Source organism: Lontra canadensis, unplaced genomic scaffold (genome assembly GCF_010015895.1).
Source record: "Lontra canadensis isolate GAN:19392208 unplaced genomic scaffold, GSC_riverotter_1.0 scaffold7, whole genome shotgun sequence".
NCBI classification, from domain to species: Eukaryota; Metazoa; Chordata; class Mammalia; order Carnivora; family Mustelidae; genus Lontra; species Lontra canadensis.
In genome coordinates this window covers 28,634,626-28,661,169 of record NW_022631001.1, presented here as the reverse complement: position 1 = coordinate 28,661,169, position 26,544 = coordinate 28,634,626, and the positions used below count along the sequence as shown (strand labels likewise).

At 38.9% G+C, this 26,544-nt stretch overlaps 2 protein-coding genes and 1 pseudogene across 2 annotated transcripts; 2 read left to right on the top strand and 1 right to left on the bottom strand.

Moving 5' to 3' along the window:
* Positions 1–259: 259 nt before the first annotated feature.
* On the top strand, positions 260–1,202 carry LOC116865374 (annotated as a pseudogene).
* A 14,703-nt stretch (positions 1,203–15,905) lies between these two features.
* LOC116865373 (olfactory receptor 51I2-like) lies at positions 15,906–16,850 on the top strand. The gene is given in 1 exon segment (XM_032853642.1): positions 15,906–16,850. A coding segment is annotated over 1 exon segment (945 nt).
* Positions 16,851–24,962: 8,112 nt separating this feature from the next.
* LOC116865372 (olfactory receptor 51I2) lies at positions 24,963–25,901 on the bottom strand. Its single transcript, XM_032853641.1, has one exon. The coding sequence runs from the start codon at positions 25,899–25,901 to the stop codon at positions 24,963–24,965; it is 939 nt and encodes a 312-aa protein (XP_032709532.1).
* Between the last annotated feature and the right edge of the window lie 643 nt (positions 25,902–26,544).

Genomic DNA, 26,544 nt, shown 5'->3' with positions numbered 1-26,544 from the left:
GCAGTAGGCACAGGTGTAAAGGAAGGCAATGTGACCTATTCAGCCAACTGGATAAACTGAGAAAACTCGGACAATTCCAGAGATCCTGGTGGCAGAGACAGGGATAAGTGATTTGGTGAACAAGCTTGATTAACACTCTAAAGTAAGGGGTTGGATGATACATGAGAGTCTTAAAATATTAGGTCTATGCCTTGAATTAAACTGTATGTTTGTCTTCTTTACAGACTAGTGGTCCTAGAACCTAAGCAGTAGTGCCAATATGGGAGGTAAGCCCCACAACAGCTCAAAGTTGCCTCCCTTCACCCTGACAGGGCTCCCAGGGCTGGAGACCTCCCAACACTGGTTGTTTCTGCTCCTTGGTATCCTCTACATTGTCTCCATTGTGGGCAATGTCCTTATCCTTTTCATTATCAAGGAGGTACAGAGTTTGCATCAGCCTATGTACTACTTCCTATCCCTGCTATCAGTTAATGACCTAGGTGTGTCCTTTTCCACACTGCCCACCGTGTTGGCCACATTTTGCTTCCACTTAAGAAAGATCAGTTTTGATTCTTGCATGGCTCAAATGTTCTTTATCCACATCTTCTTCTTCATGGAGTCTGGTTTTCTGCTGGTTATGACTTTTGACCGCTATGTCACCATCTGTAACCCATTGCGTTATGCCACAGTGCTCACTGATGCCCGTGTGGTGCACATGGGCATGGCTGTTATCATCCGCAGTTTTGTATGGTTTTTCCACTGCCTTTTCTTCTGAAGAGGTTGCCCTTCTGCAAGGCCAACGTACTCTCCCATGCCTACTGCCTGCATCCAGATCTGATCCGCTTACCCTGTGGTGACATCACCATCAATAATATTTTTGGTCAATTCATTGTCATCTCTAACTTTGGCCTGGATTCTGCACTCATTCTCCTCTCCTATGCACTCGTATTGCGCTCTATACTTGCCCCTGCATCCCGGGAGGAAAGACTCAAGACACTCAATACATGTGTGTCACACATATGTGCTGTGCTCATGTTCTATGTGCCCATGGTTGGTGTGTCCTGGCTGCTCACTATGGGAGGCATGCCCCACAGCACGTGCACACACTCATGTCCCTTATCTATCTCTTTGTGCCTCCTATACTCAACCTGGTCATCTATTCCATCAAAACCAAAGAGATTCGTCAGAGGCTTTTCAAAATACTACTAGGAACAAAGGTTTAAGCAGGAGAAATGTTAAAATTCCAAGATTCAGAGGATATATGTTGTTAGTCCACAAATTTGAGTTTTTAAAAACTGCTTGGACAAGGCTTTTTAAATTTCTTTTTAGTCATTAAACAGTATTAGGATTTCTGCCTAACAATAGTTATGACCCAAGCCAACAGGTTTTGACCAGGTAAACTGGGTCATAATTTAGCAAAAACAAATAAAGAAAACAAAACAACATTTGCTCAGTTTCCCTTTTGTAATCTAAAAATATACATTCTCATAACTAGTCCTTCATTTCAGTGTGATATATTTGTCTTATCTTTGCTGAAAGTGAATCAGCACAAAAGAAATTGTGGAACCTCTGTCATAATGGGTAAAGGAATTTGTTTCTCCAAGATTATGTCAAATGTAGTTCTATTTTTTAATTTTTTTGAGGAATATTCTTACTGTTTTCTATAGTGGATGCACTATTTTACATTCCCACCAATGGTGTGTCTGGGTCCAAATTTCTCTACATGTGTCGTCTTTTTGTTGTTGTTTTATTTTGCTTTGTTTTGTTCTGTTTGATAACAACTATTTTGGAAGGTGTGAGGTAATATCTCACTGTGGTCTCAATCTGCGTTTCCCTAATGGTGAGTGATGTTGAGCCATTGTATATCTTGTTGACCATTTGTAAAGTCTTACTTGGAGAAATGCCTATGCTACTCCATAGCCCATCTTCAAATCAGGCTATTAGTTTTTATCCTATTAAATTGTAGGTGTTCCTTATGTATTTTGGAGATTAACCCCCCTTATCAGATATATGGTCTGCAAATATTTTCACGGTTGCCTTTACACTTGATTTTTTTCCTTTGCTATGCAGAAGCTTCTTAGTTTGGTGTAGTCTCAGTTGTTTATTTTGTTTTTGTTACCTGTGCTTTTGCTGTCATAACCATATGATCCAGCAATCTCACTTTTGGATATTTATCCAAAAGAATGGAAACCAAGATGTCAAAGACATATTGCCATGCCTGTGTCGCAGCACTATTTGAAATAGCTAAGATGTGGAAATAACCTAAATGTCCATCAGCCAATGAAGGGATAAAGAAAATATGTCATATACATAAAATGGAATACTGTTCATCCATAGAAGGAAATTCTGCACTATGTGACAATATGGAGGACCTTGAGGACATTACCCTAAAATGAAATAAGACAGTCACAGAAATACAAGTACTGCATGATTCCACTTACATGAGTTACAGAAAATAGTCAAATTCATAGAATCAAAGAGTGCAATGGTGGTTGCCAGGGGCTGGGGAAAGAGGGAAATAACCAGTTATTAATTGGTGGGCATAAAATTATAGTTAAGCAAGATGAATAAGCTGTAGAGATCTGCTGCGAAACATTGTATCCATAGTCAACAATAATATAATGTGAACTTAAAATTTGTTAAGAGGGTAGATCTCATGTTAAGTGTTTAAATAAAAGTTTTTACAAAGATTATGCAAAAGAATATTAGTTAAAATTATATATATGTTATAGCTCTTCATGTCAGCTTTTGTTCCATACAATACACACTATTTATCAACTTTTTTTTAAAGATTTAATTTATTTATTTGACAGACAGAAGTCACAAGTAGGCAGAGAGGCAGGCAGAGGCAGAAGGGGAGGCAGGCTCCCTGTCGAGCAGAGAGCCCGATGTGAGGCTTGATCCCAGGACCCTGAGATCATGACCTGAGTCGAAGGCAGAAGCTTTAACTCACTGAGCCATGCAGGTGCCCCTATTTACCAACTTTTAAGATGAAATCAAGACAATTGTGATATAAATTATACTAAGTAACCTAGGTTTCAAGAATAAAATTCAGTAAAGTGTGTATTACAATATATACCATATATGTTCACATACACACCATATATGTTCATATAAATATGAATAATAGAAATGTATTTATTAACAAACAATAAAGAAACAATGAAAGGGGGCACACTACATAGCAAAACATGAGACCTATGCAATGATATATTTTCCCTAAATCCATGGTCTTATAAATGTTAGTGGTACTTTTTATGACAAAAAAAGAGAGGAAGATAAGAAATTAAGCATTCAGGGTGCTGGGGTGGCTCAGTGGGTTAAGCCTCTGCCTTCAGCTCAAGTCATGATCTCAGGGTCCTGGGATCGAGTCCCGCATCAGGCTCTCTGCTCAGCAGGGAACCTGCTTCCCCCTCTCTCTATGCCTGCATTTCTGCCTCCTTATGATCTCTCTCTGTGTGTCAAATAAATAAATAAAATCTTTAAAAAAAAGAAATTAAGCATTCAATTTAAGACATTGTAAAAGAATAAAATATTACATAAAATTATTTTAAAACAAAAATCTTAAAAGGGCTGAATGAAAGTGAAAGAGAAATACTAAAAATAGTCCAATAATCAATCTTTAACAAACTCCCAAAATAGATCAGCCTCCAAAAATCTAATGAAATGAAAAATAAACTTAAGAATCATATATAATACTAGATTAGAAGTATCTTTTTAAATTACAGTAGCATGTCCTATAAGTTATATGAAGTCTTGGATGAATGGGTGTTTCAAGGAAAATTATAATATGTAAATCCATGAAGACTTAACTGATAATTGAGGAATAAATTAAAACTTAACAATTACACTCTCACATCTCCAACATATTATAGTACAAGATCTTTTTCTTTGCTTTTCTCCTCACATTTCAAGAAATAGATCATGCTTTTTATATATCTTGTCACAAATAAAATTAGAAAACTACAAAAGAGCACATATAATCCTGATAAACAATATAGAAAAAAGTGTATGTCAGCAAACAATCCTGAGGACAAAACACATTAATGGGAACATATGTGTAAATACTGAAAGTTGTGAGTACAATTAATAATATAAACCAAGAATAATCAACATTATTCTAGGATTAAAAGAATGACTCATTTTTCAGAAATTCATCAATATAACTCATCATATTAATGAGTGGAATCATGAAAAAAATATCTAAGCAATAGTAGATTCCAGAAAGGGTACCTAATGAGACCAAAAATCCAAAAATATATAAAAATAAAATAAATTTTTCCGTATATTTTCTTAATGTGTTATATTGTATGCTTTCTGGTTAAAATTTTAAAAATTTGCCATATATATATAGATATATGTATATATATCTATATATATATATCTTTTTTTTTTCATCATCACTTACCATTTTCTGGAGGACTCTTTAAGTGATGAAGTGAAACTTGAAATAGAAATGACTACTTTGGGGTGCCTGGGTGGCGCAGTGGGTTAAAGCCTCTGCCTTCGGCTCAGGTCATGATCCCAGGGTCCTGGGATCGAGCCCCGCATTGGACTCTCTGATCCGTAGGGAGCCTGCTCCCCCCCACTTCTCTGCCTGCCTCTCTGCCTACTTGTGATCTCTGTCAAATAAATAAATAAAATCTTTAAACAAAAAAAAAATAAAGAAAGAAATGAGTATTTTACCTTACCCTGTATCTGTAACTTGATACTAAATCCTGACAACTCTAGATTTTGATTTTTCCAATCTTTACCTCTACCTAACAACTGTTGCTACCTTATTTCAGGCTTTCATTATCATCTTCACTTCACTTGGCAATATCTTCCAAACTGATCTATTGTTTAATGATCTTTTCTCTTGTTTTCTCACACTGCAGCCAGAACAATCTTCTTAAAGACTCTATTTGATTACAAAACCCTCTAGCCTTCAATGGCTCTTAATGTCTATGGGTAAAGTCCAAAAGCCTTAGCATGTTTCTTAATAATATCACCCCTGTATTTCTGATGTCTTAATATCTCAACCATCCCTGCCCTCCAAACAATGTTATTTTGCTCTGGTGATATGGAACTATATGTGATTCCCAAACCAACAGGCTGCTTTATGCCTCTGTACCTTTGTTCTGAAAACTTTTACTTAGAAAATCTTGTCCATTTTTATCTGCCTAGAAATTGCATAGCATTCTAATTGTTTATTAAAAATATGTATTAGACAGATATAATGAGCCAGACAGTGGTTCAACTTCTCAGTTATCTGCTCTGTATAACATTTTAAGGAATTCCTTTACTACCTGCCTTCTAGCTACCCAGTCCCCTCATCTCTAATAGTGATAAAACAGAGATTTTATTATTTTTATGCTTCTAATGTATTTGTGTAGAATTATACCACAGCAGCTAGATATCATTCTGTACTACTTCATATATAGCTTCCTATTTGAATCATAAGCCTCCTGAAAGAATGAATTGTTTAACATTAGAAAGAATGTGAACTTTATACAAGGCAGATCATAGCCTTATAAAAATCCCAACTTCTCTGAACCTCACAGTTTACTCATCTATAAATTGTTACCAAAATAACCAGATTATATTTTTATAAAGCTTAGAGATAATGTTTGCAAGATGGTTGGTAAATTGCTTGCATATAATAAGTACTCAAAAAGGAAAAATCTTACATTAAAATAACCAAATTACTCTCAGAGCTTAACCTTGTAAAATAGTACACATTTTGATAAATGCTTATTGATTGGGTAAATGAATGAATGCAATCATATTATTATTATTTGCAAGTGATATAGTTTGTGGATTAAGAAAACACGAAGATCTGGGAGAACCATTTTGCATGTCAACTGACCTCAAAAGAAAGCTAGGGTAGCAATTTTAATATCAGACTAATTAGATTTTAAGCTAAAGACTGTAGCTAGAGATACAGAAGGTCTCTGTATTATTCTTAAAAGGTCTATACAACAAGAGGATCTAACAGTTGTAAATACTCATGCTCCCAACATGGGAGCAGCCAACTATGTAAGTTAACATTAGTTATTATGGTTAACATAACTGTTAACCATAATAGGGAGAGATATTGATAATAATACACTAATAGTAGAAGACCTCAACGCTCCACTCTCAGCAATAGACAGATAATCTAAGCAGAAAATCAATAAAGAAACAAAAACTTTGAATGACACACTGGACCAGATGGACCTCATAGATATATACAGTACATTCCACCCTAAAACAACAGAATACTCATTCTTCTTGAGAACAGACCACATTCTTCTACATACAGGACACAAATTGGGGCTCAACTGATACCAAATGATTGCGATTATCCCTTGCATTATCGTAGACCACAACGCTTTGAAACTGGAATTCAATCACAAGAAAAAATTTTGGAAGAAATTCAAACACATGAAAGCTAAAGACCATCTTACTTAAGAATGTTTGAATCAACCAGGAAATTGAAGAAGAACTTGAACAATTCATGGAAACCAATGAGAATGAAAACACATCAGTTCAAAACCTATGGGGTATGGTGAAGTCTGTCCTAAGGGGGAAACACATAACCACCCAAGCATCACTCAAAATAATAGAAAAATCCCCAAAGCACAAGCTAACTTTACACCTTAAAGAACTGGAAAAAGTACAACAAATAAAACATAAGCCAAGCAGAAGGAGAGAAATAATTAAGATTAGAGCAGAGATCAATGAATTAGAAATCAGAAATACAGTAGGGCAGTTCAACAAAACTAGAAGGTGGTTCTTTGAAAGAATTAATAAGATTGATAAACCACGGCCAGACTTATCCAAAAGGGAAAAAGAAAGACCCAAATTAATAAAATTATGAATGAAAGGGAAGAGATCATGACTAACACCAAGGAGATAGAAACAATTATCAGAAATTATTATCAACAACTATATGCCAATAAATTAATCAACCCAGAAGAAATTGATGCCTTCCTGGAAACCTATAAACTATCAAGACTGAAACAAGAAGAAATTGACAATCTGAGTAGACTAATAACCAGCAATGAAATTGAAGCAGTGATCAAAAATCTCCCAAAAAACAAGAGTCTAGGGCCTGACAGATTCCCAGGGGAATTCTACCAAACATTTAGAGAAGAAATAATACCTATTCTCCTGAAGCTGTTTCAAAAAACAGAAACAGAAGGAAAACTTCCAGACTCATTCTATGAGACCACATTTACCTTGACCCCCAAACCAGGCAGAGACCCCATGAAAAAGGAGAATTTCAGACCAATATCCCTCAACAAGATCCTAGCTAATAGGATCCAACAGTACATGAAAAGGATTATCCATCATGACCAGGTGAAATTTATCCCTGGGATGCAAGGGTGGTTCAACATTAGTAAATCAATTAATGTGACAGAACACATCAAAAAGAGAAGATAGAAGAACCATATGGTCCTCTCAATTGATGTAGAAAAAAATATTTGACAAAATACAGCATCCCTTCCTGATTAAAACTCTTCAGAGCATAGGGATAGAGGGAACATTCCTCAATATTATAAAAACAATCTATGAAAAGCCCACAGCAAATATAATTCTCAATAGGGAAAAGCTGAGAGCCTTTCCCTTAAGATCAGGAACATGACAAGGATGCCCACTCTCACACTATTGTTCAACATAGTGCTAGAAGTCCTAGCAACAGCAATCAGGCAACAAAAAGAAATACAATGTATTCAAATTGGCAAAGAAATCAAACTCTCTCTCTCTCTCTCTTTGCAAAGGACATGATACTTCATGTGGAAAACCCAAAAGACTCCACCCTTAAATTACTAGAATTCATACAGCAATTCAGTAATGTTGCAGGATACAAAATCGATGCACAGAAATCAGTTGCTTTCCTATACCTTAACAATGTAACTGTAGAAAGATAAATTTGGGAATAGTTCACAGTTACAATAGCACCAAAAAACTTAAGATACCTTAGAATAAACCTAACCAAAGAGGTGAAAGATCTATACTCTAGAGACTAAACAATGCTTATGAGAGAAATTGAGGAAGACACAAAGAGATGGAAAAACATTCCAACATTCCAGATGGAAAAACATTCCATCCGTTCATGTATCAGAAGAATAAACATTGTTAAAATGTTTATGCTTCCCAGAGAAATCTATACTTTCAACGCCATCCCATCCAAAATACCAATGACATTTTCAAAGTGCTGGAACAAACAATCCTAAAATGTGTATGGAACCAGAAAAGACCCGAATCACCAAGAAAATGTTGAAAAAGAAAAACAAAGCTGGGGGCCTCACGTTGCCTGATTTCAAGCTATATTACAAAGCTGTGATCACCAAGACAGCATTATACTGTCACAAAAGTGGACACATAGATCAACGGAACAGAATAGAGAGCCCAGAAGTGGACCCTCAACTCTATGGCCAACTAATCTTTTACAAAGCAGGAAAAAATATCCAATTTGGAGGGGGGCAGTATCTTCAATGAATCGTGCTGGGAAAATTGCATGGCTGTAGAGGGAAGAATTAAACTTGACCATTCACTTACATCATACACTAAGATAAACTCTATAAATGGGTGAAAGACCTCAATGTGAGCCAAGAATCCATCAAAATCCTAGAGGAGAGCATAAGCACTAACCTCTTTGATATCAGCCACAGCAACTTCTTTCAAGACACGTTTCCAAAGGCAAGGGAAAGTGGAAATGAGCTGTTGGGACTTCATCAAGATAAAAAGCTTCTGCACAGTAAGGGAAAGTCAACAAAACAAAGAGGCAACCTATGGAATGGGAGAAGATATTTGCAAATGACATTACAGACAAAGGGCTGATAACCAAGATCTATAAAGAACTTCTCAAAGTCTGTTGAGAAACAGAGAACAAATACTCAAGTCAAAAAGTGGGCAGAAGACATGAACAGACACTCCAAGGAAGACATACAAATGGCTAGCAGATGCATGAAAAAATGTTCAACATCATTAACCATCAGGGAAATTCAAATCAAAAGCACATTAAGATGGGGGAACCAGGTGGTGGGTATTAGGGAGGGCAAGTATTGCATGGAGCACTGGGTGTGGTGCAAAAACAATGAATACTGTTACACTGAAAAGAAATTTAAAAAATGCATATATATACAAAGTGTATATATAAAAATAAAAAAATAAAGTGAATTAAAAAAAAATACCATCTTACACCAGTTAGAATGGCAAAAATTAACAAGGCAAGAAACAACAAGAGTTGGAGAGGCTGTAGAGAAAGGGGAACCCTCTTACACTATTGGTGGAAATGCAAGGTGGTACAGCCACTTTGGAAAACAGTATGGAACTTCCTCAAAAAGTTAAAAATAGAGCTACTGTATGACTCAGCAATTGTACCAAAGATACAGATATAGTGAAAAGAAGGGCCATATGCACCCATGTTCATAGCAGCAATGTCCCCAATAGCTAAACTGTGGAAAGAGCCAAGTAGGCCTTCAACAGACGAATGGGCAAGATGTGGTCCATATACACAATGGAATATTACTCAGCCATCAGAATGGATGAATACCCAACTTTTCATCAACATGGATGGGACTGGAGGAGATTAAACTAAGTGAAATAAGTCAAGCAGAGAAAGTCAATTATCCTATGGTTTCACTTATTTGTGGAACATAAGGAATAGCATGGAGGACATTAAGAGGCAGAAGGGAAAAATGAGGGGAAAGAAATCAGAGGGGGAGATGAACCATGAGAGACTATGGACTCCAAGAAACAAACTGAGGGTTTTAGAGGGGAGAAAGTTTGGGGGCATGGGTTAGCCTAGTGGTGGGTATTAAGGAGGGCATGTATTGCATGGAGCACTGGGTGTCATACACCAGCAATGAATCATGGAACACTACATCAAAAACTAATAATGTACTAACATAATAATTAAAAAAAATTTAAAAACCCCCACAAAGATCTGAGAAGAAAAATCACTAAAAATTGAAAAAAATTGCCAAATACAGTAATACAAAACTGGCAATTTCAAAAACAACAAATATTTTAATTCAACTCTCGAACTTAAAAATTTAATTTCTGTCAGTAATATTGCAGTGGTCTATGTTATGGAACAAAACTTCATGTATGATTGATGTGTTTAAAAATAAACTTGAGGGTTGCCTGGGTGGCATAGTCAGTTACTCTTGATTTCTGCTGGGTCATGATCTCAGGGTTGTGAGACGAACCCCGGGTTGGATTGAATGTTGCAGGTGGGATCTGTTTAAGATTCTTTCTCTCCCTCTCTTTCTACCCCAACCCCCCTAAAAAAGTAAAATAAAATAAAAAAAAATAAGTTGAGTGAATGGACACAAAAGCATGTGCCTAGGTTGAAAGGTTAAACAAATACTGAAAGTGTCATTTCTTCCCAATTCAATTTACTTAATTCTGAGTATTCTGGGGAATACAACAAGATGATTTTAAAGCTCATTTAGAATTTTTATACAATGGAGATTACTTTATACAGAGTATTTTAAATATGGGAAACAACTGGGGAGGGTGGAGGAGGTAGGGGTGTGGGGGCACCTGGATGACTCAGTCGGTTAAGTATCTGCATTAGGTTCAGGTCATGATTCAGGTATCCCAGGATCAAGCTCGGCATGGGCTCCCTGCTCAGGGGGGAGTCTTCTTCTTCTCCCTCTCCTCCCCCACTTGTGTGCTCTCTCTCCCTCTCATAAATAAATAAATAAATACATAAATAAATCTTTTTTATTTAAAAGTGGCAAGTGGGACAGGAATTGAGTCAACCCCCCAAATGTTAAAACACGAAGGAAGAAAAAAATTAGAAAGCTATACTACTTGAAATAGAGGCTATGGTTGGGACACCAGATTTCTAGCACAGTACAGTTTGGGAGAATATATAAGCCACTGTAAAGTAGTATTTCAAATAAAGCATCTTACCAAATAGAATTTATGGCATGCTGGCACTTTTTTTCTTGGTAAAAACACTGATGTAATATTACTGTTAAACATTCATACATTTGCATAGGAAAAGTATTTGGAAAGAATAATAGATTATGGTTAGTGAGAATTGGGAAGCTTTATTTTTCTAATTATCTATATCTTCTACTTTTCTACAAAATCTATATTTATGTTTCTAGTAAAATGAAGGAGAGAAGAAAGAGAGAGAGATGCAGGCAGGTGAAAATAATCTGAGTGTCCCACGGATCTGTGAGTCCACAGAGGCATTGAGCCTCCCAGGGCCAGATTCTGAGCCCAGGTTCCCCTGCTGGATCCCCACAGAGGCGATTTCCGAATGCTCTGCTCTGCTCATCTCAAGGGATAACCACTTCCTTTTCCTAGGGGAGCCATTCCTTTCCAGATGTGGCTATAGGCCAGGTGGTAGAGTGCTCATGCCATCACTACCTATGGAGACCTGATGTGGCCCTGAGAGACTCACCCCACTTGGTATATCCCCAGAGCATGTGGAACTTTCATTCTCTGAACCCCACTTCACAAGAAGCTTGTGCTGACCCAAATGTTTACTGTGTGGCCAAAGGATCATATGAGATCATTAGTTTAAAACAAATGACAGAGTATTTGGAGACTATGGGTGTAAAACTGACAAACATGTCCTCTCTTGCTCTCTTAGTGTTTACTTTCAAAAAACAGACATTTATTCTAATTTTCTAGATCCCCATTGGAGCCATGTGTGATTTTTATATATATATAAAGCCCTATGCATTTATTTGTTATTTGAAATAAATTTATACATTTTAATATATGTGTTGCTGAAGCAAGCACTATATTTTAATATATGTTAATGTAATGTTTATTTATTATTTAAAATATGTGTAATAGTATAATTTTTAGGATGGACAGAATTTTTAGTGTTTTCTTCACTGCTAAAATACAGCAGTATGTGTAGTCTGCCTACCGAAAAGTCCAGTACTGATTTTAGGCATAATAAAATGCATTCATCAGGTTTTCTGTAAGGATTAAATGAGTCAGCCTATATCAAATAACCTATCATAGTTCCAGACATTTGGTGAAAGCTTACAACATATGAGTTATTCTTCTGTCCCTCTCCAAACCTGGTAATGAGAGATAGCATGGGCAGTGGGCATAGACTTTGGGTCTGGATCAGGAAAAATCTGTTCAAGTTCTGACTCTATAACTATTTTTCTGGGCATGACAACAAGCCTCTTCCCCCTTAGAGCCTCCATTTCTTCATTGCAGAAGTTTGGGGGTGACACAAGACGGCCAAAGACTCTCTGTCTTGGGAATCAACCTGTCCTCACAGCCCTCCGAGCCCCCAGAGCTCATTGTTATCCCATCTTCTACTCCAGTTCTTTCCTGGCAGACAAAACACTGACAAGTTATCACACTAGTTCTTGTTTTATAAACTCTAAGCATGTGATATTAAGTGTCATAGTCAGCTGAATCACAGGCATCTGTACTGTAATTTTACAAATAAGGAATTAGGCACTTGACCAATTAAATAATTTTTTTTGAAGAATATGCAATTGGGCAGGGAAGAAGGTAGTTTTGAATCTAGAACTAGATGTTGGGTGACAATCTGTCCCAGTTTGCCGGACTGAGGGGTTTCCCCCATGCAGGATTTTCCGTGCTAAAACCAGTATAGTTCCAGGCAAACCAGGATGGTCACTCTATTTGCTGACTGTAGATCATTAGGTTTTTAGTGGTTATGCTATTTTGCTCCTTGCAATCTATTTGGGTTATAGGATAGTTAGTACAAAAAGCTCTAATTTGAGAAGCAGTGAGAGTCAGAAGGTCAGTCAGAGGGTCAGAATCTGGCTATTTGTTGGCTTACTGAATGGGTTCCTTCTGGGTTTCAGTTCCTCTTCTCTAAAATAAAGAGCAACACAGTTCTAACTCTTAATTTCTTTGAAACCTCTAAGGAGAGAGATTCTAGGGCACAGGGGTCCACCCTCTCAAGAGTTTTTGCATTGTCTGCTGCCCCAGCTACCACCAAGCCCCAGGACTCACTGGGCCCAGGGGAATCTTAAGAGGCAGCTTTATAGAGATCAAGTCTGGGAGGTTGTGTGCAGAGTGTGCAGAGTCCTTGGTGTTTTTTCCCTGGTAAAGACTTCAACCACCTCTCTCCTCCCTTCCAGCAGAGCTGGCCTGGGAGGTAAGTTGGGACTTCAGCTTTTCCCACACAGAGGTCTATAAGAACCTCACTCATTAAAAGCTTTAAAATCCTAAGTCATTTAGGATACAGATATTTGAAGAAGGAGAGGCTATGATCTACATTTAGAGATTTTATCCGCATTCCTCTTCCTCAAACCCATACTTCCCATCTGTAGCCCTTGATGTCTGAAATCCCACTATCTTGGCCTCATTCTTACAGAGTTACTCAATGGTTCCTAGAATGTATAGACCTACCAGGCAGCTTCTAAAACTCTTTTTCAATGCAAGTGCTTCAGTGTAATTAATTCATACTCCAATATTCTAATTAAGTGGTGGATAAAGGCTGAGACAAAAGGCGAGAGCCTTCGCCTGGGAACCCAAAAATGGAAAAACACTGTGGAAAGAGGACCAGAGGATGTTACCCCCTTAATAACCCTTCTCATCACCACTCTCTTGGTTGCCATTTATTCAGTACATAATTTTTACCAGGGCCCTGAATATGAATTGTAAGTATTTTATTCTGTTTTTTTTTTCTATACTGTAGATGTCAAAATAAGGCACAAAGACATAAACTAAATGCACAGCTGGTACATGGCAAAGCTGAGATAAAAACTGTTATTGATATTAGGTGAGTTACTTAAGTTATCAAATTCATTTTACACTTAAGAATGTATAGCTTATAATACCTTCTTCTTCAGATAGCTTATTTATCTACTTAACTAATACTGATTAGAACTAGACCTGGTAATCTTTGAGTCCTAACTCAGGGCTCTATGCTCAGTGACTTGGCTAAGCATTGAGAATAAGAAGAAAAGTAAAAGAGACAATTATGTGAACTTATAATATATGGGGAGAGAAAGATACTAATCAAATACCCAAACAGATGCACAATAATTCACTATGATTCTGAAGTGTGATGAGTCATGAAGAAAACTATGTATGAGATAGTGTCACAGTGACACACAACCATGAGCAGAGAAGTAATGAGTGATTCAAATAACTGAAAGATGACAACTTCCTGGTGATGCTGATGCTGCTTCACAGTAAGGATGTATGAATTTATTTTTTTAAAGATTTTATTTATTTATTTGACAGAGAGAGTGAGAGAGCAAGCAGTGGGGAGCCACAGAGGGAGAGGGAGAAACAGGCTCCCCACTGAGCAAGGAGTCCAATGCAGGGCTCTATCCCAGGACCCCGGGATCATGTCCTGATCCGAAGGCAGATGCTTAACCAACTGAGCCACCCAGGCATCCCAGGATGTATGAATTCTTATTTCAAAAAGTAAGGGAGGCCACTGGAAGATTTTCAGTGAGAATGTAGCACCATTTTATTTATTTATTTTATAAACAAGTAATTTGACTGCTTTGTGGAGAACAGAAAGGGGCATGACACCCAGCTGAGTAATAATCAATGAAGGTTCTGCAGACATCCTTGTTGAAGATGCTGATGGGTGAATGTCAGTTGGAAGTGAGTTGGAGAGGAGAAGCAACGTTAAGTATATTTTGGAAAGATGGTAATAGATTAATTAGATCTCAGAATAGGAGAGGGTGAGAGGTGTTTCCTAGGTTGCTCTGGCTTAAGTGCATGAATAGATAGCAATGGGTTTCCATGAGATGATAAATATTGGAGGATCAAGTATGGTGATTAACAAGAAGTTCAACTTTGCATGTTATGTTTGGGATACAGATGAGCTATTACAATTGATTTCACAATTCTCCAGTAGAGAATTGAATGCTTGTGTCTATAGCTAGAAAAAATCTAAGCTAGAGAAATAAATTTGGGATCACTGATGTACAGAAAAGTGATAAAGAAGAACATTATGAGTGAAAATAATTTTGAAAATATTATTTATGAAAGAGAACAGAAAAATGGGTGGTTACTAGGAGATTGTGGGGGGACAATACAGAGGGTTTTTGTTTGCTTGTTTATTTCTGATGAAGGATCATGAAATATTTCCTCAATAATAAAAAAGAAATTGGTGTGAGGTGGACATATCTGAAGCTTATGGGAGTGATCGAAACCCCTGATTCTCAAACTTGGCTGCCTATCAGAATCATCTGGGAAATTAAAAAAAAAATACTGTTTCTTGAGTCCCACTGACAGATTCTGATTTAACTGATATGAGTGAGGCCCAGACAAAGGAGTTTTCTAAGCCTCTTCAAGTGAATCTCAGAGTTTCCAAATCCTTAATCTAAACAGAGGACAAAAAAGTGTGAACATGCAGGAGAGGAAAACCTAAAGCAATCAGATGTAGAGGAGCATGAGATTCTGGACCTTTGGTGAATAAGTGAGGGGCCTGAGCAATTAAGAGAGGATGAGGATGTGGAGTGATGGTTGAATGCAGGCAAAAGAGGAGACAGCTCAGCATCTAGATGGAGATGTCATCACCTGCACAGGAATGAATCCATCAGTAAGCAGAGAGGATGGAAGGACATACTGTACCTTACTTCTTGAAGAAGGTGATAGTTAAGAACTGGTAGGGAGAAAGGGCATAGTCACCTTCCACAAATGGGGAAATGTTTGAATCTTTCTGTAAAGAACACAGAGGCAGGATGAACAGGGGATAATTTCCCCTTCCCCCTCAAAAATGAGTCAAAGGATATCTGTGGGGAAGGATTTGGACCCCAAGACACATCTGTCGATATGGTCAAACTGCAGAAAGTCTGAGATGTAACAAAAAGCCTTAACCTGTTCCTTCCTGATCCTTTCATGATCTAACAATCATAGAAGCTAAGTATCTTGCCCTTTCTATCCTGAGGGCAGTGACCACTCCTGGTCTTCCAAGGTTTGACTTCACTTTACTCTGGTTCTATTTCCTCAAAAGCTACTCAAGGACCCTCATGGGAAGTTTTGGGACTAACGTCTCTAGCACTATCAGCTTCACACTTACAGGCTTCCCAGAGATGGAAGGCCTGCAGCACTGGTTAGCTGCTCTCCTCTTGCTGCTTTATGCTATCTCCATCCTGGGCAACATCCTAATTCTCTTCATCATAAAGGAGGAGCAAAGCTTGCACCAGCCAATGTACTACTTCCTGTCTCTGTTGTCTGTCAATGGCCTGGGTGTATCCTTTTCTACGTTGCCCACTGTCCTGGCTGCCTTGTGCTTTCATATCCCAGAGACTGCCTTTGATGCCTGCCTGACCCAGATGTTCTTCATCCACTTTTTCTCCTGGACAGAATCTGGGATCCTTCTGGCCATGAGTTTCAATCGCTATGTGGCCATTTGTAACTCCTTGCGTTATTCTTCAGTGCTCACTGATATCCGTGTGGCTCACATGGGCATATCCATCATCATCCGCAGCTTCTGCATGGTCTTCCCATTGCCCTTCCTTCTGAAGAGGCTACCTTTCTGTTAAGCCAACGTGTTAATCCATTCCTACTGTTTGCACCCAGACCTGATCCGCCTGCCCTGTGGAGATACCACCATCAACAGCATGTATGGATTGTTCATTGTTATCTCTGCCTTTGGTGTAGACTCAGTGCTCATCCTCATCTCCTATGTGCTTATACTGCGCTCTGTATTGGCCATTGCATCCCAGGAGGAGAGGCTGAAGACACTCAACACATGTGTGTCCCACATCTGTGCTGTACTCATCTTCTATGTACCCATGGTTAGTGTGTCCATGGCTCATCAGTTTCGGAAGCATGCCCCTGAGTATGTGCACAAGTTCATGTCCCTGGTATATCTTTTTGTGCCTCCAATGCTCAACCCAATTATCTATTCCATTAAGATTAAAGAAATTCGTAAGAGGCTATACAAAATGTTTTTGAAGACTAAGCTCTGATCAGGGAGAGATCTTCTGGAAAGCCAGGTGTCCTAGGAATCTCTTGTTATTGCTGATTCTTGGGTACACTTGGCCTGGAGGGTTTTAATCCCCTTCTGTAAATGGACCTATGATTAGGTGCCTGCCATTAGTTGTGTGGTACAGCCTGTTGTAATTAACTGTGTCACAGGTTGTCATAGGTGACTTCTGTCAGAGCTAACAAGGAAGAGGGTCTTCAGTTAGACTTTTATATTTGTCCTGATAACCAATTACACCTATGCTTTCCAATAATTCTCAAAACAGAGAAAAACTTATGTAAACCACACTATAAATGGAGATTATGTTACTTGAGATCAAAGGTATAACTGAATATATTTTAAAGAAGTAATTCTTTTGAGTATCTTTAAACTTGAAAAATTAAAATACAAAGTAACTGTGACCAACTTTTCTCTATTAAAATAAATACGAATATTCTCGAATCTTCTAAAAAGGAATGTATATGCTCTCCATTCTGACTAAGCAATATAAGTGATGTGAATACTTGAAACCTACAAGTTCAAACAGGAGAAAAGTTTCGTGGAAAAAATCATACGCTGTCATCCCTTGGGTAGACTGAGGGGATGACTGTCTTCTAGGGAGCCAGTAAGCCCTCTATCTGGAAGGCTAACAGACACCAGTGATGGATGGTGGGGCGAGTCTGCTTCAGTGGCAAAGCCAGTTTGGTCCACAGTTTACTGGAATATGGATTTTCATGGCCTATAGTAAGCACCCAAGCCCAGAGACTTTAGCACTTGCTAGATAGAGAACAGTGGCTGAGGAATATCAGGACATTCAGAGAGCACAATTCCTTTAGAGTAACAGCCATGAGGTGAGAGGAATACTCGGCAGAGTCATGCAAAACATACATAGCACAGCTCACACAGGCCGTATGACCAGTTGGCAGAGGTACCCACAAACATGGCAGCTTTCATTGGATAGTACACAGGCTATCGCGTAATTTGACTCTGTTGGATGATTGGGAAAAGCAGACACTGAGGCAGAAACATATCAATTTTAAAGAAATATCCTTTTCCATGTTTTTACCCCTCAAAAGATCATGAAATAGCTTTTCTAAAATAAAGCCATAAGGACTGAGTGACATGATATTGCCCTAAACAGCAGCAATATAGATCTGCATCTCCTGTGAACACTTAGATGTCAAATTAAACAACCGTTCCAAAAAAAAAAAATTAAACAGAATAAAAACCTGTTTTGAAGAGATAATATCTTCAACGATATTAGATGATGGAGAAATGACTAGTACCCTAGATCAAGGTAGGTATAGCTAAAACAGAGTTAGAAAATATGTGGTAGGGAGCAGTGTAGTGAAGGCAAATCACCAAACTTGGTCCAATAGGAAATGACAAACCCCCAAATCACAAAAACTCACCCCCAGTAGGAGAGGATGGAAACCTAGGCAGAAACCTGGGTGGTGGCTTTGAGACTGACTGGTGAAACTGGGAACAATCCTTATAAGATCTAAGTCCTTGTGCACCTGAAAGGATCAAGCAATGTTGTGGTGCTCCTAAGCATTTAAGAATCCCTGAAATGCTCAGCATATAAGCTTTTCCAGGAGGCTTTGACCTCAGCCAGAAGGAAACCACAGATAAAACAGATAAAGATCACAGAGTAAGAAAGAAGGTGCTGGTGACAGATATAGGATCTGAGGGAAGCAGGTGCAGAACAGTGCCATGGCACTATAATTCTCAAAGGTGTGCCCCACCCCCCTTGGAAGGAAGGCTTTTAAAGGTCTAGAGCTGGAAGAGAGGGAGGGATCCACACATCCTCTAGAAACAGCCTTAGCTCTGAGACACACAATCGGCCTCCAAGAGAAGTGTTCCTTGGAGCTGTTCGCACAACAACAGAGGGAACCCCAGAGGCACAAAGCTGGAAATGCTACCCTGCCATCTCCACCCAGTCCAGAGAATTTCCCTCCCAGTCACCTGGAAAACCATCCTTCTGTATATCTGGGTCCAAAAACTGGATATGAGCTAACTCTATACACTGTTACGAGCAAAAACGAAAGAGAAAAAAAAAAAAAGACAAAGATTAACTCATGGCCCTTAAAGTCATGGTTATAATAGGAATCTTTCTTCTTTTTCAAAAAATGTTTTATAGCTTACTGCTCTAGTATCTATAACTGAAAATTAGAAACCATATGACTGACTTCAGTACTTCTTAGGTTTCTTTTTTGTTTTTTAATCATATCTCTGAATTCAACGAGAGTATTGAAAAGTCACAGAATAAGGAGCAAAGTGAGTGCCAGGTATAACACAAAATATTTCTGTCATGGTTTTGTGCAGTGATGCCTTATATATTCCTTTAGCAAACCCACATGGAATGAGAAACCTGGGTATGATAAGCACTAGGTATGTGGCTAATTGAACGGGTTACTGATAACAACGAGTGGGTGATATTGGGAGATGCTTTCTTGTGCCTGTCTCAGCAGTTGAATATGGACATGCTGAGCTAAGCTCTGAAACGAATAAGGGACAAAAAGCACAAAAAAAGTGATAGAAATTCCTTTCAGTGTTAGAACTACTCACCCTCCAGTTCTTGATTGGATAAGGACCACTGGGGTGTACACACACATACATATACACACAGTAACTCTAACCTGTTTATATTGACTATGGGTTAAAGAGGAGTTTATTGAGGAGGCAGAAAATGAAAAGACCTTAATTTATTAGTGTAGAAAAAAAATCCATTATATATGCATGTGTATATGTATGTTTAATGGCTGCCTAAAAAATACTGGCCAAGTCCCTAATTAGCAGTATGTTTAAAAAAGGCTTTTCTTTCTGACATAAACTGCATTTGTTTAAACAGGAAAGATATAGTATTTAATCTGATATCTAAATAAATGATAAATTTATAAACCTGTTTATAATATTTCGTGTGGTCTGAAGACTAACATGGTTAAGAATTATGTTAAAGATAAATCAGAATCAGTTTCAAAAATAGGGTCCAGTTTTCCAATTTATACCTGAATTTTGCCTTCTAACTTTCTTTCCCTCTGAAAACCATAAACTTGTTTTTCTACATTATTTGTAAACATGTTCTTGCACATATTAGGATTTTCTAAATATTGAATGGTATTTCCTGAGAAATGTTATCATTAATCTCCATCCTTGCTGAATAAATGAATTGGGAGTATTTCCACTCTAGTGTTTGTAACCCAAGCATACAATGTTTGGATATCTGTTTCACAGAAATTTTTTTGTTTGAGTTTCAGATTTATTTTACTTGCATCTACATTTTTAGAAATTTTAGTCAAAGACCTGTTTATGAAGTTGCTGACTCCCAGATTTTTGTGTTAAAATCCACAGTAGATTTAGTTTACACCATGTCATGTCAAATGTCAAATACAGAAAAAGCCACTTAGTGCTCTACCACTTCTAACCTGTTTGACATTCACAGAAGACTTCATCTCCATCAGAGACAATGCACCTGACTGTCAAGACTAGTATTTAAATTTTACTGAGCCACTCTTGCTTACAGGCTGTCTTCCATGGTAAAAATACTGATGGCCACCTAGGAAGTTTGTTTCTCCTGGCTTTTAATATGGGATGCTTGCTTAAAAAACAGCTGGAGATTCCCAGCCTTCATTCTGCCCTGCCACAGTTTGCATGAACATGGACCAGATCCATCAGTCACATTCTTTGTCACACTGCAGCCTTTCAAAATGTGGTGTGGCTGTGCAAGGAGGTATTTAAAAGGAATAGTTAGTAAATACATCTTGGGAGCTCCCTTCAGATAGGTATCGCTCACAAACCCTAACAACTAAATTCTGTAATCACGGAGCCCTCAAACCAAACACAGTTGCTCCCACATTGTAGGTCACAATAAGTACTGATGAAGGAACAAATAAAGGAGTGAGCTGCTGTGTTTTCTTTAAGGAAACAAACAGTAAAGCTTATAAGGAAAATAATGTGTTGCCAGAATTATATCCAATCCCATAAAAAACCAGTACGTTTTTTTTTTTTTTTCCTTTTTCACTTGGGGTTGAATAAAGGAGAGTGTCTAAATATCTCTGCTGGGGAAAAGGAGATTGAGAAACACTCGAGAAAGAAATTTTTCTGAGCACCATGACTGCCAATAAAAGATGTAAGATCGAGATTGTCAAATCACCAGCTCTGTTTGTTGTATTTCTGTTAGTTGAGATGTGTTTATAATCTAAATTTTTAGTAAAGCTTGCCACACATCCATGCTGTTGGAGAGTGATGCACGACAGTGGAAATGTGTAGGCTTGGCTGGGATTACATGTTCTATTTGAAGATTGTTGGGGGCTTATGCAAATTTCAGTAAAATATCCAATATTTAGGTGGTTTCAGCTGACTCCTGAGTGACACATGTACAAAACAAAGTAAATAAACCATTTAACAAATAATGTATCTTTATTTTCTTATATATATTCGATAAACAAGTTTTTCATGGATAAAAGAAGAAATAAAAGGAATAAAAACACTTCATAATATTAATATAAACACAAACTACATCCACCTACTCCTAGTAAGGCAAATCCCATGAAACAAAATGTTGGCTACTGATGTTGGTTTGAAAGATCCTCACAAGAGTCCCGAGTGTCATTTGAAACTGGTCTCTATATTTGAGGACAGGAAGAGCCCAAGAAAAGAGGCAGGCCACTCCAGATTGGTAGGCAGCAGACTTAACAACGAAAGGATCTTACATACTAGGTTTATCTTGTGTGGCTGAAAGCCAGTACATCTTTACACCTGCTGTCAGAATCTTGAAAGTTTATATAGAAGCCTTATCTGGGCTCAGCCTCTATGCTATCCACATGGTCTCAGCAACACAGGACTATCTCAAGGTCATGTCCTTGAGACAGCATTTAGGAGGGGCAAGACAAATGCTAGGCACATTCCAAGGACAGGGTCAGGGGTAAGGAGTCTTGAGTGCTGAGGCCCAGCCTGTGGGTCAACTAGCAGGCATATCCTCTCCAAGACCTTCCCAGTAAACATTCACATCCAGGCATTGCCTGATAATGGTCTTCTCTTCCCCTGCATGGTGTGATGCCTCAGCAGGACTCAATTACTTGTTTGAGGCAGGAGGATGGTAGTTCACAAAGGGATGGCTGACTTCATGAGCCCTTTGCTGTGTCTATGAAACCTGAGCCCTCTTCAGGGCACACACTCCACTCAGCTGTGTGGAGGGCCTCTGGTTGCCTGTGCTCAATGCAGAGTCCCCTGCACATGGATCCCCTCCTGTCTGAAATGAAATAGCACAGCGCAGCGTCCTGAGCCCACCTCACAGGGACACAGCGAGAGAGCAGCACAGCGAGAGAGGAGGCTATCCTCCCAGTGAGGCAATGCCCTTGCTGTGGAGAACCCTAAACCAGAAGAAACAGTCTGTGCCCCTGCTCCTAGGTCTCCTTTTGCACAACAGTATCTAGGAAGGAGCTCTTCTCATCCTGCTGAATCACAGCTGTGGCATGAAGCTGACTCCTCCTAGGAGAACTGACCAGGTCTGAGGATGGCTTCCTGGAGGTGGGGCTGTACCTCAGGGGTACTGAGCAAGTGGGGCTGATGGTCAGCCATGCCCAGGGGCCTGTCCATGACCCCTCTGCTACCACACTCTTGTTTCTGTAAGTTCTCCTGGTTCCTGGGCTCACACAGATATTAATCCCGTAGAAGGGCCCCTGACAATGGATGTGTGTTTTCTCTATTCTGCATTACTTTCTACTTGTACGGGTTTTCCTGTGAGTCTTACTATGAGGCACGGGGTCAGAAATCCAACACTGCCATATTTCTTGTTCTAGTTTCTTGTCTGTCCCTTCATAGACCCAGCCAACACAGGCCCTGGGGGATGAGATTGAGGCCCCTGACAAGACCATGCAAAATTGTGACTTTTATTACTCAGAGATTTTTTTTCCCACAGATGTCAATATAGACCTCATCCAAGCTTAGCTAAGCCAAGTTCAGTATCTAATTTTCTAAGGCAGAAGTAAGGGGCCTAAAGTAAAAGAAGTATATAATCTTTGCTTCTTTTTAATTGGCTCAAATCCAGGTATTTTCCTATTTCAATAGGGGAAAATCTTGAGTTCAAAGTAAAGCTTGTTAATAAAAGAGGAAATAATGTGGAGAGGAGCCAGATATCCTGATAGGAAGCTCCTACCCCAGTGCTCCTTGTCTTTTCTCCTTTCCACCTTTCATTGTCAATGTGGGGCCTGTGGTCATAAGATTGTCTTCCTCTCTTTCCCCAGGGTGGGAATCAGTTGAGTGTTTTCCAGACTTTCATATGCAGAAAGTTTCTCAAGCTTTGTCTTTGCATCTACATAATCATTTCTCCCTACTTTCAAGGCATGATAAATTATTACTATTACTACTATTATGACTACTACTACTACCATTATTATTAATTGAGGTGACAGTATAGAGCTTCTTATATTAATCAAAACAGTCATTACTTGAACTGACTTTGAAGTCCATAGTCTGACTCATTATTTTCCACTGGAAATCATGCTGAGTTATGTTACCCAATCATGCCCCTAAATTAATTAATTTCTTGGACAAGGGCACTTACATTATAAGTCTCTTTATTTACTTATGCGCATATATGGAAACCTGGATCCCAAATACTTTGTTTCCATTCAGAAATAATTCCCTCCTTCTGGCACCTGATAACTCCTTCATATTCTCTCAAGAAAACTTTACAGAGAGAAAACTCTAAGTAACTTTACATTCAGCTACTTGAGGTCTCCTGCCCAGTATTTCTGGTGAGTAGGTCAGTCTCCACAGGGCATCTCCCTTAATTTAGTCTAGATTTAAGCCCAAAACTCATCTGAGAACACTGCAATTCTGCCAAGGAATTTTTATTGTTTTGTACTTCCTGGGTATCAAGGAAAGACCAAGCAAGAAAACCAAACAATTTAATAGAAGGCCAAAAAAAGTTATTTTGTAGTGTAAATCATAAATTCTCTATTGCCTATCCCAGGGCTTTTTAGCTAGAAATTCTAGAAAGACATAGTAGTTGACGTTAGTCATCACATCATTATATAGAAAAATTAAAATCCCAAGAAAGGAAGAGAGAAAACACAGCCTTAGTACAATGTCAAAATGAACAAAAGTTTATTGTCCAGATTTTGAATATTTTTTCCCTGTGGGAAGATGGATTGGTGAGAAGATGGAGGAAGCAAAGAACAATCTGGAGTTTTTTCTCGATGTCAGTCTTTTTCGGTTTTCCCAGGGTCATACATCTTATAGCAGATTCTGACAGTACATTAAATGTCACTTTGTGAAGTTGAAACACTCATGAATGAGATGACAGTGAAGGCAAAGGGAAGGATAAAAGTTGGAATGTTAGTAGTGAGGCCAACTCATCAGAGAGATAGTGTTTGTAGGCATTAGATACACATGATGGAGACAGACAAGTATTAATTTAAAGATGTATTTATTTTAGGGAGATACAGTGAGAGCATACCCACAGAAGTCTGGGGAAGGGCAGAGGAATAAAAACTTCAAGTAGACTCCCCTCTGAGTGCAGAGCCAGACATGCGGCTATATCTCATGACCCATGAGATAACGACTTAATCGAAAATGATTCATTAGCTTAACCAACTGAGGCACCCAGGACCCAGGAGACAGAAAAGCATTGAGTCTCATTTAGATCACTTATTAACAATGTTACTCTGAAAAAATGATATAATTCTCTACACCTTATGAGATTGTTATGAAGGTTAATGCATTGAATCATATCATAATTCCTAATAGAACCTGACATTTTAACGACTCAATGAATTAGTTATTATAATATCGGCAATAGTTATTGTTATAGAAAATGATTCCTAGATTACATCAATCTTCCTCTGTAAACTGTTGTCTAATCACTTAAGGACTCCAATATTTACCTCTCAATGAAAGCCATTGAAGTTTGTTGAATGTACTAGTTATTTTTTTATCATTTCATAGGACAATTTTTTGATATTTTAATTTTACCTTACATGTTTATTCTCATCTAGATGATATAAAGATAATGATGATATGATGACGATGACAATGATGATGATGAAAATGATACCATGGATGACAACTTATGACTACAGTCAGCATCAGATATTAAAAGCAAACATGAGAGTCACGTTTTGATGGGGCGAAACATACGGATAATGGCTCGGCAGATCTCCTTTGTCTTGGCGCTATAAATGAGAGGGTTGAGCACAGGAGGGACAAAGAGGTAAACATTGGACATGAGGACATGTACATAGCATGGGGCATGCTTCCCAAAGCGGTGCACTACTGAAACCCCAATCATCGGCACATAAAACGCAAGCACAGCCAAGATATGTGACACGCAAGTGTTGAGAGCTTTCAGACGTTCCTTGCGGGAAGCGATGGCCATGACTGAATGCAGAATGAGCACATACGAGAGGAAGATAAATAACATGTCCATGCCGAAGGTGGATACAAGAACAAAGAGGCCATAGATGCTATTGATAGTGATATCAGCACAGGCCAGCTTGATCATGTCTGGGTGCAGGCAGTAGGAATGGGAAAGAACATTGGAGCTACAGATAGGCAGCCTCATGAAGAGGAAGGGAAGGGGAAAGAGGGTGATGAAACTCCGAGCTGTCACAGCTACACCTATTCCTGCAATAACTCCATTGGTGAGCACAGTGGCGTAGTGTAAGGGATCACAGATGGCCACATAGCGGTCAAAGCTCATGGCCAGCAGAATCCCTGACTCCATCATGGAGAAGGAATGAATGAGAAACATCTGGATGAGGCAGGCATCAAAAGCAATATTGCGGGCATTGAGGCAGAAGGTTCTGAGCACAGTGGGCAATGTGGCCATGGACATGGCCATGTCACTGAAGGACAGCATGGACAGGAAGTAGTACATGGGCTCGTGGAGGCTGGGCTCCACTCTCACGGCCTGTAGGATCAGAGCATTGGCTCCGAGGGCCACGGCATACATCACGCAGAGGGGCCCTGCTAGCCAGGAGTGAGCGCTCTCCAGATCAGGGATGCCAGTCAGGAGGAAGGAAGCAGGATGAGTGACATTGAACAGTCCCATGGCAGGGGCAAGTCAGCCACACGCTTAACAGGATCGGACCTGGAGGACTTCTGAGAGTTGCCCTTACTGGAGGACATGAAGCCAGGGAGTAGCACGCACAGGGCATGAAGTCTACAGTAGAAACTATTGCCTTCCTGAAATCACTGGTAAGGGGAAAACATTGGCAAACTTCTTTTCTTCATGTTTCCCCATCATCAGGCTACAAGCTGGGCTAATAACCCTCTGCTTTACACATGAAAGGAGACAATGGTCAATGTTTCACAGATCTCCATTAAGTACAAGGAAATGTTCAAGTCCTATCATGTTAAGCTATGTTATCCACAACTTTAATTTGTCCTTGAGGGAGCACTGAACAGAAATAAGTCCAATTCACAGGTAGTTAGTAGAAAGAACGGTGAGAGTTTGAGTCATCAGGAACTCATGTTATGAAGCCCTTACCAGGCAGACACACCCTCCGGTACTGCCTTACTCAGTTCTTTGGACAGTGACACATGTTACTGACTGCATTCCCAGACCTTAATCACAATGATTTCTCTGTGAGTGTGATTACAGTTTGTATTGTCCTGTTATTCTGATGTTCTGGAAACTCTTTCACCTTCATTGCCTCATGATGGATGAAGATAGACAGGGCTGGAAGGCTTTC